The sequence below is a fragment of the Somniosus microcephalus genome, chromosome 11 (assembly GCF_052327205.1).
Source record: "Somniosus microcephalus isolate GS21.2 chromosome 11, FLI_Smic_1.0, whole genome shotgun sequence".
Taxonomy (NCBI): Eukaryota; Metazoa; Chordata; class Chondrichthyes; order Squaliformes; family Somniosidae; genus Somniosus; species Somniosus microcephalus.
The window spans coordinates 206084662-206101695 of record NC_140997.1 but is presented as its reverse complement, the minus strand read 5'-3'; the positions used below and the strand labels follow the sequence as shown (position 1 = coordinate 206101695).

The following is a 17034-nucleotide window of genomic DNA, read 5'->3' as shown; positions in this document are numbered from 1 at the left end:
TCGTGCACCTCACGCTTGTTGGCTACAGAGTGCAATTGACCAAAGTCTGGGTGCAAGTTGTATTTAACAATTTCACTTCAAAATGGTATGTAGCACAGGATCTAAGGAAGGGGGGAAAGTAAATGTTAGGAACAAGTGTTCCATTTGGCTCGAGATATTATATTTTAAATCCGTCTGCACTTGATTATTTATATTACAGTCTTGTTAATGGCATCATTGGCAGACAACCATAGCCGGTGCAAACTGCCAGCTGGAACCTTTGGAGGTGGCCCTTTTGACTCTAATGGTTCCTGCTAAATTTCAGAGCACCATAAACCTTACTTTATTAACTATTCTTGTACCATTGAAGACTTTACTCACTTCACTAAAATGGAAAATTTGAGCCACTGGGATAAGAAGAGTTAACTTGGAAGCCCTTCATAAATGAAAGCACTTATTTTTGTGTCTAACTGAATAAAGCTGTTAAGAGTCCTGGGGGGTGAGTTTCGTCCGATACTTTAGGCGCTGAAGAGGTAACGAGGTGGCCAAGATGGGATCTTAAACTGAAATGCTGATTTATCCCGCGTTTAGTGCAAGACACCATCTTGGTAAAGGAGTTGAAGCCAGCGCTAGGAATGGCCGCCCGGAGGCTCCTTAAAGAGCTGATTGCCACTTAAAATGCCTGTTAGCGCTCATTAAAGATGCCGCATGGCATTTTGGTGGCTAGCACTTCAACTAACGCCCTCTCCTAACAGCAACCAGCTGATTGGGAGTGAACTAGTTAAGAGCCATGTTTTAAAGTATTGATTGGTCTGGGAATGGATCCTATTGATGAGTATTGTTTTTTTCCAAATTTTTCATTGTGTGTGTGGTACCAAATGTACCCCTCAGAATTCCTTTTCACCTCCATCTTCACAATTGCGTTGCTTCCTCATCAACTAAGTGGAAAATCCATTGGGAAATGAGGAAGAGCCCTTCCATTATAGATTTCTGCATTAAAAGGTTTGAGGTTTTTTGGGCGTTGTCATAGATACATTTAAATCAGTGGGTGACGCTGTAAAATCGATGGGTAATTCTGTGATGGCACCACTCCATTGAAGTCAGTAGGTAATACTGTAATGGTAGCTCCTGCTATTCTTATTTTCTCTAGAGGTGGTGCTGCAGCTTCTTACAAGAACACCTTTTATTCTTGTCAGCTCCACTAGCTGTGCTGTAACCTCTCTGCCTGTTACAGCAAACACAACTGAAGGACGCCATGCCCTCTGAATAGCTGTGAACGAGGTCACAGGAGAATCACGTGTATATTCTAAAATCTCAGAGGCAAGTATTAAAGCGCCTTTGGACTTGCCTTGTTTGAGTTTTTCTACATCTTGGAGATGGGTTACTAGGCTGCTACTTTTAGAACTTTTCCAGAAAGTTTCTTTCGGAAATAACGCCCTCAGATGACAGCAACCATAAATGCATCCGCAGATTTTCTTTCCGACTTTTTTTGGTGAATGTTTGTGCTAATTGTGAGGGACGCTAATGCAGAGATTGGAGCATATTTACATTTTGTCCACTTCGATTTAGCACCAAGCACCTCCAGACTGAGTATAGCGCAGGCAGATTTAGGGTAAAACTCCCACTCTGCCCTGATAATGTGCTTTAACCCCAAATTCAGAAGAGTGTCTCTGCTGTACCAATGTGATTTCCCCACTCCCCCCTTCTCCCGTTTCCATACCAGCTCTCTGGGCTCTCTTGTGAAGTTACCAATGTAGTGCCAAATTAGGGACAGTCTACACATAAGAACATAAGAAATAGGAGCAGGAGCCGGCAATTCGACCCCTTGAGTCTGCTACACCATTCAATAAGATCATGGCTGATCTACCTCCTCTCCACTTTCCTGCACTATCCCCATATCCCTCGATTCCCTTAATATTCAAAAATATATCAACCTCTGTCTTAAATATACTCAACGACTGAGCCTCCACAGCCCTCTGGGGTAGAGAATTCCAAAGATTCACCACCCGCTGAGTGAAGAAATTTCTCCTCATCTCCGTCCTAAATGGCCGACCCCTTATTCTGAGACTGTGACCCCTGGTTTGAGACTCCCCAGCCAAGGGAAACCTCCTCCCAGCATCTACCCTGTCAAGTCTTGTAAGAATCTTGTATGTTTCAATGAGATCATTGTGAACCCAGGGCCAAAAGTAACAGAATTGAATAATGCAGATTTTGGTTTTCAATTAAAAGATTATAGTGTGCGTGATCTTGAGCTATAAATACGGCCAAGTAGCAGCAGAAGGCTGCTTTCCTTGTGGCCGTAGAACGTAACTAAATTGTGTCTTCCTGATGTAGTGGAGTACACAAGACAGTGTTGAACCTTTCATTGACTAGCTGCCAAATGAAATTCAGATGCCTGGCCTGCATTTATATTTCTGCATGGTTACATTCCATCACAACTATTTTCACCAGACGCAGTTTCCTCCAGGCATTTCTACTGAATGTAAAATATTCTGTTTTTGGGGGGGGTGGGGGGGGCTGGTTAAATCTTGCATGACGTCTAAATGGGTAGGTTTAGACCTACCTCCCTTCTGAGAGATGTAGTCATGTTCAGGCAATTAGTGGTTATGCAACTAAATAGGAAGCCCATTACAAATGTGTGTTACATTATCAGAGTTAGATTTTCACAGGCTATTTTATTGGTAGCGTGTTCGTCGATAGATCGTGGCACAGTATGATGAATGACCAATTGATACCGCAGATTTATTACATGTATGCTGAGGCCTGGGAGGAGAGCCCTTGTTGTCTTGGTTGATCCTGGTGTGTGGCACAAGAAAGGCAAGGGCTTTGGAGAAAATAGACAGAATCTTGCCATTTAAAAAAATAATAAGTTTAGCAGTACTGTGAGGCACTACTTTTTCATCTGATCTTTCAGCAACTAGAATGTAATATTTTTATCCACCTTTTACAGTTGGTGTATTCAAAAGTGAGCAGAGTAATTGCTGTTTGTATAAATAAAGCTGGTTTATACAGTGCGATATAAAGGATTTTAGTCTTGGAAATAGCTGCAGGCCAGGCTGGCTACACTGGATTAATTTTTAGTGGTAGAATTTCATAATTAATTATACATATACTGCAAAGTGGTTCATTTTTGGTAAACAGTACTTGATTTTCAAAACTAAGTCTGTCCGTTTATTTGCTGCAATCAAATTTATGCTTGCTTAGATTCTGTACCTTTTTGGTTTTTACATTTAAAAAAAAATAGATTCTATAGAAAAAAATTGATCTGAATGAATCTTTGAATGTGCTGCCAAATCCAGTTTAACTTCAGCCTCTTAGCTATAAGTACGGCCAAGTAGCAGCAGAAGGTTTTCCTCATGGCCGTAGAACGTAAAAGATAAAAATTGTATAAGCTCCTATACTGTACAGCTTGCCTGAGGGAGCTGATACTGATTTTTCCTCATTTTTATTAAGCTGATCATGAATGGGAACTTCGTGGATGTTGTAAAATGTCCTTATTTTAGTTGGCATGTGGTGTGACTAATATACGCAGCATGACCTGACTAATATTATCAAACCTAAATTTTTGTGTATATTACCTTCTTGCGAAATCTTGAAGGCCTAGAAATTCGGTATAGCCGCGTTTGGGGCGTTAGTCCTGGCGATGCGCAAAGTTTAGCGCCAGGCGCAATTTAGCGCCACCTAGCGCGATATTGGGTTGCAGCGCCCCTAAAGGTGATTGCGGCGCTAAATCAGGCGCTGCACGCTACTCTTAAGGCGCTAATCCGGCAGCGCTAATCCGGCGGCGCAACCCAATTTCGCGGCGGCGGGGCGCAGCGAGGGTGCTGTCAATAATCACTTTCCCTGAGACACCGTAGCGCCGGCCAGCTCTTAAAGGGGCAGGTCAATTGGCATCACCAGACACACTCACTGCCTTGTAGGCCTTCAAAGCGGTGGGAGCCTACCTGTGGCGCCCCAGCCTAGCAAGACATGGAAAGGATGAGGCAGAGGGCGGAACGCCTCACTGATGGAGCATTGGATGCTTTGGTTGGCACAGTGGAATCAAGGCCAAGGAAGATGGTCGGAATGTGATTTATGTTTTGGACAGTCTCCCGGGTGTGAGAGGCAGTTATGTGTCAGTGTATTAGTTTTGCTTTCTGTTGCCATAGCTTTCTCATGTTTGAAGGAACCACATTTTGTGTAATGAAACACTTTCTTCATTTACAATGGCCATGCCTGCTATTTACATGCATCTTGCCCTTCACAGGCTTGGGGGTATCAGACCGGTTCCATTCCTGTTCTTGGAATGGCAGCAAGCATTCTGTGAGAGGGGCCTAGAAGCTACTTCTGATCAGCCTCTGACGCGCAGCCTGAGAAGAGCCGCTCGCATAGAAGTTCAGGCCAGCAGCCATCTTCTCAGCCGCCGACAGAGATGTCCTGTACCTTATCTGAGGCTGCAGATCTGACTGAAGCAGCTGGCACAGCTCAGCCTTCTGACATACTGCTCCTCCGGCATGTTCATGTAGGAAAACTGCTGTCGGATAACTCTGCCAGCGTCAGGTCTGCTGTGGCGACGTCTGTTGGCCCTCCTCCGTCTAGCCATGCCCGCCCCCCTCTCCCTGCGTCTCAGTGCCCTTTCCAGATGATTCAGCAGCAGGACGTTCCCCTCCAATGCAGCCCCCATAATAAGTGCCCACAGGAAGGTTTCCCGTTGTCGAGGCTCACCAACAGCAAGGTGATGGTCAGAAGGCTGAAGATCGTCTGCCTGCGCTGGCTCAGTGGTCAAATGGCTCTGTGTGCAGCTCAGCAATTCTTTGTAGCTCTCGAGGAAGCTGTGATCCAAAAATGGCTGCCGCTTTTAAACCACACCAGTCCCCTTTAAATAACGCTCCTCCAGCCCGAGAGCGACTTGGTAAGGCCCAGGTAAGCTGTCACTATTAGCGCCAGGCGCTATGGAGGGGGGCGCCACTGAATTTCCGGTCCGGGGCACCCAAAAGGCGTTGCACACTCAAATGACGTCATAATCAGCCTGCGCCCATGAGCGGGCGCTAAGATTTAGCGCCGGCGCTAAATGCATGCTCAATATGGGGCGAGGTGCCTTGCGCAAATTTGCTAGTGCCCCACTTCTCGGCTTTAGGCGTTAATCGGTGGCGCTTTCAACCGAATTTCTCCCCCAAAGTGTTTGAGGCTGAAAGTTAACTTGGAAAAGCACTCGTTCATTTCTCCGTGCAGATTTCATTGCCACTGTGACACAGTAAAAGTTCTCCGTGCACTGAGCATTTTTAGTGACCAGTTTGGATCCCCGAAAATATAGTTCTAAAAATGTAATTTTATATATCATGGTTTATATATATCTCAAAGAAAGCACCAAACGTAAGCTTACCCGTTTTACCTTAAGAAGTAAACACCTGCAACAAGTTTCTTCCGCATGCTCTTGGGCCTGAAGATTAACTTCTACTCTATTTCCAGAGCTTGCACTGTTTACCTGGACTCTCCCACTGATGTTTCCCAGGCACAGAGTGCGCTTGATTTGTTTTTTCAGCCTGTGACAATTAGCAGACTGCCATTTGATGCCTGGCACAATCTCTCAATCTCATTTCGCCAGTGGAAAATTGGAAGTTTGCGCAGCTTGATTTTATTTCTGAACGTTCCACTGCCAAAATAAATAATGGGGCTGTACGAACTACTGGCTTTGTTAAAGTAGCGCTTCTGCTTGCCCGGCACCTAAATATCCGGAAATCTCTCTCTTACCGGCAAAATTCAGGAGTAGGTTCAGGTAAGTTTTACTATATATTAGTGGCCGTGTAACCGGGGTTCCTGGATCTGTGGCTGTGTAACCGGGGTTTCTGCACCTGTGACCGTGCAGCAGGGACTCCTGGATCTGTGGCCGTGTAACCGGGACTCCTGCACCTGTGGCCGTGCAACAGGGACTCCTGCACAAGTGCCCTGTAACCGGGACTCCTGCACAAGTGCCCTGTAACCGGGACTCCTGCACAAGTGCCCTGTAACCGGGGCTCTTGCACCTGTGGCCGCAAGTGCCCTGTAACCGGGGCTCTTGCACCTGTGGCCGTGTACGGGGCTCTCGTACCTTGGTAAGTATACCTCTCTGTAATCCGGACTTTTTGATCAACCGGCACCACGCCGGTCCCATCAGTGCTAGATAAAAAAGAGTTTCCTGTACCATATCCCAGCTCCTCCTGAGTGGTGCCTGTACCCCCACCTCAAGTGCTTTGAGTGTTTCTAGACCCTTGCCCCGTCCCTACCTCAAGTGTTGTCAGTCCCTTGCTCCCCTCCAGTGCTGCAGGTCTCTCTGCCTTTTGTTCCAAACATTCACTTCCCCAGCAACCTTCCCCCGCAACCCACTTTCCTTCCAGGCCTCAATCCCCAGTTTCTCTCTGGCCTTTCCTTCCCCTCACTTGATTCCAGTGCCCACCACCAACCTTTCAGATTTTGGCTGCCATCCTGCTGTATACCCTATGCTTTAACAAAGTTGAGACACAGCAATTGAGTACATCAGTAAAGGAACATATGTAAGAGCCATGCAGACATTGGGAGATATACAAGATTAAGGGAAGGAAACTCTTACGAAGAGAGTGCTAGGGAAAAAGTGAGAAAAATAATTAGACGCAAATGGACAGTTACATTCACCAGAATGAAAATTGTGAAACAACCTTGCAGAGAAAGAAAATAATGGGGTGGGAAAGAGGGTTGGAAAGCGGCAAAGAAAGAATATTTGCATGGTTTAACTCTCCTGTTGATATAAAACCATGAATAGATTTAATTTTATTATGCATTCTCGGGCTATGGGCATCGCTGGCAATGCCAGCATTTATTGCCCATCCCTAGTTGCCCTTGGTGGCCCATAATACCATGGGAGATTGGGTAGTAATTTAAATTGTTTCTCTAAATACTTGGGAAAAATATTCCCTCAACACCTCCAATTTAAAATTCTCATCCTCGTATTCCAATCACTTCATGGCCTCGCCCATCACCATCTATGTAACCTCCAGGCATTCTAAAGAAAACAAAGGACCGATCAGTTGGGTGAGTGCTTATTATGGTCTGTAATTCTCAAACAGTAAAAACATCTTGGCCAGGATCTTACTGGAAAAATAATGACGCACGCCATTATTAATGTGCAAATCAGCCAGCGAGTTCAGGGGATGAACAATGTGCAGGTTGATTTACGATGCTTCATTTTTTTATTCTTGCTTTTCCTTTTTGTCTTTTTTCCTCTCTCGCTTAATCCAATCTTTTTTTCCCTCTTTTACTTCTCTTTCGCTACCTGATTTGACTCTAGTTCACCCACTCTGATTCAACCTCCTTCTCCGTCATTCATTTGTTTCTCAACCCTTAAATCTCATTGGTTAAGGAGATACACAGTTGGTCCTGCCATTCACTGAGGTCCCAGATGCCCCGTTGCCCTCGCCACGCCATTATCAGCTCGCACTTCCAGCAAGTTAGGGCGCAAAAAAATTTTGAGCCCAAGGTTGCAGGAATAATCCAACAAATGACACACGGCGTGAGGGGCAAGATCCATCCTTGTATTCTGTCACAAAGGGTCCTTACAAATTCATGGTTAGTCCTAAAGTTATTCCTGTTAGATACAGAAACTGTTTTAAAAACTTTTTGTGATGTTCTTCAGAGGCGCTTGTGACTACAAAGGGTCCTTACAAATTTATGGTTAGTCCCAAGTGCTAAAACTCTTCACTCTGTCTTTTTTTTTGGTAAGTTGATTGTAGTTGATGGTTATTCATGCTGTATGATAGTTGAGCTCTTTATGTAATTCAAAATTGTCACTGTCGTGCTGTGCTGATTGTTTATTATAAACACAATTTATTGAGAATATTGTACTGTCAGAATTTAGGTCTAAAAATCCTTTTCTATATTTTACAGACTGCGCTTAAACAGCACACAATTATCACTAACGTCTAATAAAGAGACTTTATTTTTTAATTAAGTATCTTGGTGATTTCCTTCTGCTTTATGTCCCCGGCTCGCTCCCCATATCCCTGCAATTTTTTTCTCCTTCGTGTAGTGAACGTGCTCCATTACACTAAATTCCAGACTTTTCCTGAACCCTTGCCCACCCCCACTCTACCGCATCATTTACCAGTTGTAACGCCCCTTCCCTCTGGAATTCTCTACCCTGTTCCCTCCACCTCTCCCTATATTTCCAAAAGGCTCCTCAAAAACTCTCTGCTTTCACTGTGCCTTTGTTTCACAGAATCACAGAATCACAGAAACCTCACAGTGCAGATAGAGGCCATTTCGGCCCATCGAGCCTGCACCGACACACATCCCACCCGATCCCTGTAACCCCTACACCAACACATATCCCACCCTATCCCCGTTTCCACCTCTCTTTTTCCTGTTACCCCTTATTGTGGAGTGCTCCAAGATGTCTTCCTACACACGAGCATTATTCAAGTTATTGTGGGTTGTTACCTGTACTTTTACTCATCTTATCCTTTCTGTGTTTTACTAATGAGAAATGCTTTGAAGTTTTTGAGCTGTACATCATTTGTTGCTAATTGGCAGATTGGAATATTTTAAATTTAAGCATTGATATTTCTTTTAGAAATCTGTTAATTGTTTAATGCTAATAATTATTCACAACAAAATATATTTGCCTTTTGAAGTGTTCCAGAAATCCATGGTCATGTGCTCAGGCATGCCTGTACTTTTAAACATAAATGTTTTTTAAATCAAGTACAAAACACAATGATTCCTAAATGGATTTTTGATTAGCTTGTAGTGAAATTTACATCTCCTGATAGGAAGGTTATTCGTGTTAGATACAGAAACTGCTTAAAAAACTTTTTGTGATGTTCTTCAGAGGCGCTTGTGACTACAAAGGGTCCTTACAAATTCATGGTTAGTCCTAAGTGCTAAAACTCTTCGCTCTGTCTTTTTTTTTGGTAAGTTGATTGTAGTTGATGATTATTCATGCTGTATGATAGTTGAGCTCTTTATGTAATTCAAAATTTATGTATCTAGTTTAACGAGGTTTTTCTTTGCAAGGCTAATGGGACAGGAGTAGACACACAATATTTTGCAGACAGCAAATTCGTGATCTGGACTCGGGGCATCAGGGCAAGGTGTTTTCCACACAGAACAAGCAAGCATTCCGCAAAAGTATTTTCTTCCATTTGAAACAAGGGAGTCACACACAAACTTCAATACCGGAGTCTTTCTGTGACACAAGTTCTTTCACCGGGGATCAGACATTTTGTTTCAGTAGAATAAAGGGCACCATACCTGATGTGGGAGTGGTCAGTGTTGACCATGATTACAAAAATCATTCTATTTCCCAACACCGAAACCCTCGCCTTGATCGATGCAAAACATCATCAGTAAATATAAATCAAAACTGTTTATTTAAAGATAACCTGTTTAGGCTTGGTCTCGGCTGCAATTTCTCCCCTAATTGAATAGTCTGCCAGCACTCTGCACAGGCGCACCCTTGAAGAATTTGAGCGAGGCATCAGAGGGCTGCAGGTTCCAGTGGAACTATGCCAGTATGAGCCATTAGGGGAGAAATTGGGTCGCCTTGCGCTACTTTTAGTGCCCCGAAAAAGTTAGCACCCCCGCGCCAGAAATTGAATGGTAGTGACCCAAGCAGGAGGCGGGGCGCTATTGGAAGCGCTCCCCCTCCCTCTTGGGGCGCTCCCATTGAATATCGTGGTGCTATGTGTAGCAGCGCCACGTGTGTCGGCACGTAGTGCAGCAGTACTGCAGACCTCCTCCTCCTAGCGCAGCGCACACCGGGGCCCTGCTGGACCACCGGGGGCGGGGTGCTGGCAAAAGAGCCCGGCGGCACTCGAGGAGTGCTGAGCTGACCGATCGCGGCCAGCACCCCGCAGCAGGAGACCAGAGGGGGCAGGTGCTGGCAGGCGGCACAAGAAAATATGACCGCCCGGCACCTGCCCTTTACTTTGTGCTGCCCCGGCCACAAACACGGCACCCTGACCCTGTCGGACATGGCCTCCAGCAGTAGGTCAGGGGGGGGCGCGAGCCAAGTTTGTGGCTGGGGCACGAGTGGGGCACTGCGCATGGCGATGACGTCATTGGCGGAGGCGCAACGCCGTGGGGTGCTACCAGTTACCGCCATCGCTAACCTCCCGCTGAATTTCACGGGAGGTGTTAGCGGTGCCGCGCCCGGCCGCTAGGCACTTGGCGGCCCGGGGTCGTTAACGGGAGGCGTAAAGCAACCGAATTTTTCCCCCATTGTCCATAAGGGAGACAAATAGGGGGCATTTAGACAAAAAAAACGCCGCACAAACAAACCAAAGCAGTTGGTTGTCCTTGTATTCTGAAATTGAATTGTTGCTAATAATCAGAATAGTAAAGATTACAAAAGCAATCCCTGTTGCGTTTCATCATCTCAGGCCTGGAGCTAACTAGTGGAGAGGAATAATGACTTTCACAGGCAGTTGTGTAGCTGTGGTGTGTATTGGGAGCCTTTTGTTAATAAGCAGCAAGGAAATGTATTTCACCAACCGGAATTATTAGTCAAAGATGAATAACCGAAATAATAATACCATTTCTTTTCCTTTTTTCATTAAAAAAAATGCTATGGCCTGTCACCATAATTGCCTGGTCAGTTTGAGAAATTTGCCTACCTTGTTAATAATTTCCAAAAATGGGCTGAGGGCAAATAATTTAAAGACATTATCGCTGGCAATAAAGGAAAGCGGACTTAGTCCTTCGAACACTGTCCTCAAACCTTAAATCTGTGGTGTATTGTGGCAGACATCTCCACTGACGCTGGAGCGTACCTGAAATGTCATTCATTCTGTTTATATCTGCATGCTGTATATGTTCATGAACAAAAAAGGCTTGTGTGTGTTCCATTTACCTCCATGTGCTGCATATGCAATGAACATTATAAAATTATAAATGCTTTTCAAGTATTTATATTTCAAATATAACTGAAATAGATATTTGTGCTGGGTATTGTTTAAATTTGTCAATACAAGCCATCAGAAGGCATCTTGTGGACCCGTAGCTAAGAGTTAGATTTTCAAGCAGGGGTTGCATGATGTGTTGAGTCCAGCTGCTGTACTGGAGCAGCACAAGGTGACTGTGCGCAAACTCTCAGCTTTCGACAGCCTGACAGGAAATTCATTTAGAGGAATGATCATGGAGCCAAATTTACACTGGTAAAGTGGTAGCATAACAGTGTAAATGTAATTAGGATTCAATCATTTCCTGCCTTCTTCTAGGCTAACCTATATTTCTGTTAGTATCTCGCCCCTGGCCATCTGTAAATTCTCGTTTATAGTTCCAGATTCCACACACCAGAAACCAATAACTGAATGTAATCGAGAGATTTTTTAACTCTCTTTTGGATGCAATCCAAGTTATAACGATTACTTGCAAAAATTGCCTAAATGGCCCCTCTCTCCCTTTTGAACAAATTATAACAGAATCAGCAGCTCTAGTTAATATTACAAGTTCAACTGGAAATGTAAAAAACCTTGTGAAATGGAGGATTCTCTTTCACAGAGCACCTTGTACAGTTACCAGATGTGCTTGTTAGTGTCCATTTCTGCCAAAGAGGAGCTTCTGCTGGCTTGCTGTGTATCTCGGTTCTGAATTCTATGTACAGATCAATGATCCTTTTCTTAGCACTGGCTAGGAGCTCTGCTTTAATGGTGTCTTTCTCATCCATGCCTTTGTTACCTCTAGACTTGACCATTCCACGCACTCCTGGCTGGCCTCCCACATTCTACCCTATGTAAACTTGAGGTCATCTAAAACTCGGCTGCCCGTGTCCTAACTCGCACCAAGTCCTGTTCACCCATCACCCCTGTGCTCGCTGACCTACATTGGCTCTCGGTTAAGCAGCGCCTCGATTTCAAAATTCTCATCCTTGTTTTCAAATCCCTCCATGGCCTTGCCCCTCCCTATCTCTGTAATCTCCTTCAGCCCCACAACCCCCCCGAGATATTTGTGCTCCTCTAATTCTGCCCTCTTGAGCATCCCTGATTATAATCGCTCAACCATTGGTGGCCAAGTATGATTTGGACAGGTTGGGTGATTGGGCAGATGCAGTATAATGTGGATAAATGTGAGGTTATCCACTTTGGTGGCAAAAACAGGAAGGCAGATTATTATCTGAATGGCAATAGATTGGGAAAAGGGGAAGTGCAACGAGACCTGGGTGTCCTTGTGCACCAGTCGCTGAAGGTAAGCATGCAGGTGCAGCAGGCAGTTAAGAAGGCAAATGGCATGCTGGCCTTCATAGCGAGAGGGTTCGAGTACAGGAGCAAGGATGTCTTGCTATAGTTGTACAGGGCCTTGGTGAGACCGCACCTTCAGTATTGTGTGCAGTTCTGTTCGCCTTATCTGAGGAAGGATGTTCTTGCCATGGAGAGAGTGCAGCGTAGATTCACCAGATTGATACCTGGGATGGCAGGAATGACATATGAAGAGAGATTGGGTCGATTAGGCTTATATTTGCTAGAGTTTAGAGGGGATCTCATTGAAACTTATAAAATTCTAACAGGACTAGATGCAGGAAGGATGTTCCTGATGGCGGGGGAGTCCAGAACCAGGGGTCACAGTCTAAGGATAAGGGGTAAGCCATTCAGGACTGAGATGAGGAGGAATTTCTTCACCCAGAGAGTGGTGAACCTGTGGAATTCTCTACCACAGAAGACAATTGAGGCCAATTCATTAAATATATTCAAGAAGGAGTTAGATATATTTCTTAAGGCTAAAGGGACATGGGGAGAAAGCAGGGACCGGGTACTGAATTTGGATGATCAGCCATGATTGCATTGAATGGCGGAGCAGGCTCGAGGGGCCGAATGGTCTACTCCTGCTCCTATCTTCTATGTTTCTATGGCCGTGCCTTCTGTTGCCTAGGCCCTAAACTCTGGAATTCCCTGCCTAAACCTGTCCGCCTCGCTACCTCTCTTTCCTCCTTTAAGATGCTCCTTAAAACCTACCTCTTTGACCAAGCTTTTGGTCACCTGCCCTAATTTCTCATTATGTAGCTCGGTGTCAAATTTTTTGTCTTATAATACTCCTGTGTAGTGCCTTAGGACGTTTTACTGTGTTAAAGGCACTATATAACTACAAGTTGTTCTCTATAATGCATTATCAATTTTTAAAGTGACCAAATCTGTGTTGATCCTATAGTGAAGGGAATAAAAATTGTAGGTTGCTTTTGAAGTGTAGTCACTTGTTTTGAAAAGAAAAAAGTAAGACTTGCATTTATATAGCGCCTTTCACGACCGCCAGACGTCCCAAAGTGCTTTACAGCCAATTAAGTACTTTTTGAAGTGTAGTTACGTTGTAATGTACGACATGCGACAGCAGTGAGATAAATGATGAGTTAAACTGATTTTTGAGGTGTTGACTATGATAAATGTTAGCCAGGACTGGGAGAACCCCCTTTACTTTCTTCAAATACTGTAGTGCCATGGAATATTTTACATCCACCTAAACAGGCAGGTTTGAACAGACTTTCTTTAACATCTCATCCAAAAGACAGCACTTGCCTCAGTACTATACTGTACCTCAGTACTATAAGAACGTAAGAAATAGGAGCAGGAGTAGGCCATTCGGCCCCTCGAGCCTGCTCTGCCATTCACTAAGATCATATCTGATCTTGGCCTCAACTTCACGTTCCTGCCTGCTCCCCATCACCCTTGATTCCCCTGTTTTTCAAAAATCTGTCTATCTCCGCCTTGAATATATTCAATGACTCCGCCTCCACAACTCTCTGGGGTAGAGAATTCCAAAGATTCACGACCCTCTGAGAGAAGAAATTCCTCCTCATTTCCGTTTTAAATGGGCGACCCCTTACTCTGAAACTATGCCCACTAGTTCTAGATTCCCCCACGAGGGGAAACGTCTTCCCTGCATCTACCCAGTCAAACCCCCTCAATCTTATGTTTCAATAAGATTACCTCTCATTCTTCTAAATTCCAATGAGTATAGGCCCAACCTGCTCAACCTTTCCTCATAAGACAACCCCTTCAACTCAGGAATCAACCTAGTGAACCTTCTCTGAACTGCCTCCAATGCAAGTATATCCCTCCTTAAATAAGGAGACCAAAACTGTATGCAGTACTCCAGGTGTGGTCTCACCAACGCCCTGTACAGTTGTAGCAAGACTTCCCTACTTTTATACTCCATCCCCCTTGCAATAAAGGCCAATATTCCATTTGCCTTCCCAATTACTTGCTGTTCCTGCATGCTAACTTTTTGTGTTTCATGTACAAGGACACCCTATACTGAAGTGTCATCCCTGGAGTGGATCTTGAACCCACTACCTTCTGACTCAGATGCAAGAGTGCTACCACCGGGCCAAGCTGGCACCTCAATAGTCTGCTCACACATGAATAATGGCCACTTGGTTTGAGATATTGAAGGGTACTGTATCTCAGCAATAAATCAATGTGTTTCACCAGATAGAGGATCTAGCTAAGATTTCATGGTACTATGGAAGGAAGGGCAAGGATTTCTCTCGATATTCTGACCAACATTTATAAAAACAGATTAACTGGCCATTCATCTCATTGCTGATTGTGGGAATTTGATGTGTGCAAATTGGCTGCCACGTTTGCCTACAAAGCAGTGCCTACACTTCAAAAGTAATTAATTGATTATCAAGTATTTTGGGACGGCGCTGTATAAATGCTCTCTTAGTTCTGTCTTATTATGAAATCTTCAATAAGGCACACACTTCCTGTCCACATACTTTACTTCCTATTGTCACCTTGGTTGCATCTTATCAGGATTTCCCGTTCAATTTCCCTATGTAAACTGATGATGTTGTAGATTCTGGAAACAAAGTGGCTCTGTGGAGTCAGTTTCTGAAGTCTCTTTACCCAACCTCATCGCCATCTTGTATGTTAAAAACTTACATTCATCAACTTCAGTGGGCAGCACCAAGGGCAATTTACAAGTATCATAATAATCCAAAATAAAATCCAGCTCTTCTGCAAGCTGCACGCCATTGTAATGATGGCTTGCTACTCACTTTTTTGTCATTGCAGAAAGTGGAGGGATTTAACCTAAGCATACCGATGCCAGGTCACCCGGTGAACTTTTCTGCGGTGACGATGCAACAGGCTCAGAAAGATGTTGAACAACTGGAGAAGCTCATTTGCTCACATGATGTCATCTTCCTGCTAATGGACACGCGAGAGAGTCGCTGGCTTCCCACAGTCATCGCAGCCAGTCAGCGAAAGGTAATGCTTCCTGGGTGCAATATTGTTCGTGCCTCAACTCACTGCATATTGGCAGTGGTTCGGTGACAAGTTCTGCAAACAGAGAAAGAATCAGTAATGAAAGATTAAAGATAAATCTTTTAGCATAGGGCAGATGTCCCTTCTATCTGGCCAGTTTTTTTTTTACTTAGCTGGATTTTTCTTTCAGTTTTTAAATTTGCAATCACAAAAATACAACACACTTAAACCATGTTTTTCCCGTTCCATCTATCCTGAAGTTCCTGACTGATGCAGGGACATAGTGCCACAGCTTTGCAGTACCTCACTCAAGCGTCCATTGTTCCATGCTTGAACCAAATTAGTTATTGTTGGCAACTGTGGGGAAGGCATCACGGCCAAGCTTTTTATTGTCTCCTCGCAATGTCCACACATGTACATTTTAGCAGGAGTCACTAAGATGGTGTGCGACTTGGAAAGGAACTTGGAGCTGATTGTGCTCCCACAACATTGCTTCTCTTCTCCTTCTCCGTGGTAGAGGTCGCAGAGAAGGCAGCTGCTGTCAAAGTAACCATGGTGAGTTGCTGCAGTGCATTTTATAGATCGTACATACTGCAGCCATAGTGCACCGGCAGTGGAGAGGTTGCAGTGACCGGGACACTGACCAAGCGAACTGTTCTATCCTGGATGCTGCCACACTTTCTTGACTGTTGTTGCAGCTGTACTCATCTAGGCAAGTGGTGAGCATTCCATTGCACTCCTGACTTGAGCCTTTTTTTTTATTCGTTCATGGGATGTGCGCATCGCTGGCAAGCCCAGCATTTATTGCCCATCCCTAATTGCCCTCGAGAAGGTGGTGGTGAGCTGCCTTCTTGAACCGCTGCAGTCCATGTGATGAAGGTACTCTCTCAGTGCTGTTAGGGAGGGAGTGCCAGGATTTCGACCCAGCGACGATGAAGGAACGGGTTTGGGAGGTGCTGCCGAAGAAGCCTTGGCGAGTTGCTGCAGTGCATCTTGTAGATGGTTCACACTGCAGCCATGGTACGCCGGTGGTGGAGGGAGTGAATGTTTAAGGTGGTGGATGGGATGCCAATCAAGCGGGCTGCTTTGTCCTGGATGGTGTCGAGCTTCTTGAGTGTTGTTGGAGCTGCACTCATCCAGGCAAGTGGAGAGTATTCTATCACACTCCTGACTTATGCCTTGTAGATGGTGGAAAGGCTTTGGGGAGTCATGAGGTGAGACACTCATCGCAGAATACCCAGCCTCTGACCTGCTCTTGTTGCCACAGTGTTTATGTGGCTAATCCAGTTAAGTTTCTGGTCAATGGTGACCCCAGGATGTTGATGGTGGGGGATTCGGCAATGGTAATGCCGTTGAATGTCAAGGGGCGGTGGTTAGACTCTCGCTTGTTGGAGATAGTCATTGTCTGGCACTTGTGTGGCATGAATGTTACCTGCCATTTATCAGCCCAAGCCTGAATGTCGTCCAGGTCTTGTTGCATGCTGGCATGGACTGCTTCATTATCTGAGGAGTTGCAAATGGCAATGAACACTGTGCAGTCATCAGCGAACATCTGCACTTCTGACCTTATGATGGAGGGAAGGTCATTGATGAAGCAGCTGAAGATGGTTGGGCCTAGGAAACTGCCCTGAGGATTAAAAGCAGGCACTTATAATTTTACCAACTATTTGACGAGTTTGCCGTCCCTCGGGGAACACGCCAGGTAAGTGGAGTCGGGTTCTCAAAGATTCTCCATTGCTTTCCATAGGTGACAGCTGCAAAAGTGGTATAAAAGCTACCATTTTACAGCTGTTCACTATCAGTGACAAAAGCTGTAGCCTTCAGTGTCAAAAAGAGTCTTTTCAGCCTCATACACTTTGGAATTGTT

The 17034-nt window shown here is 44.8% G+C and overlaps 1 protein-coding gene across 1 annotated transcript in view; it reads left to right on the top strand.

Annotated features, from left to right (window-relative positions):
• Positions 1-17034, top strand: part of atg7 (ATG7 autophagy related 7 homolog (S. cerevisiae)) — a 178165-nt gene that overhangs the window by 51038 nt on the left and 110093 nt on the right. Inside the window, exon 12 of the mRNA XM_086001768.1 lies at positions 14976-15170. Coding sequence (XP_085857894.1) covers positions 14976-15170 — 195 coding nt within the window. The remainder of the gene's footprint in view (positions 1-14975; positions 15171-17034) is intronic.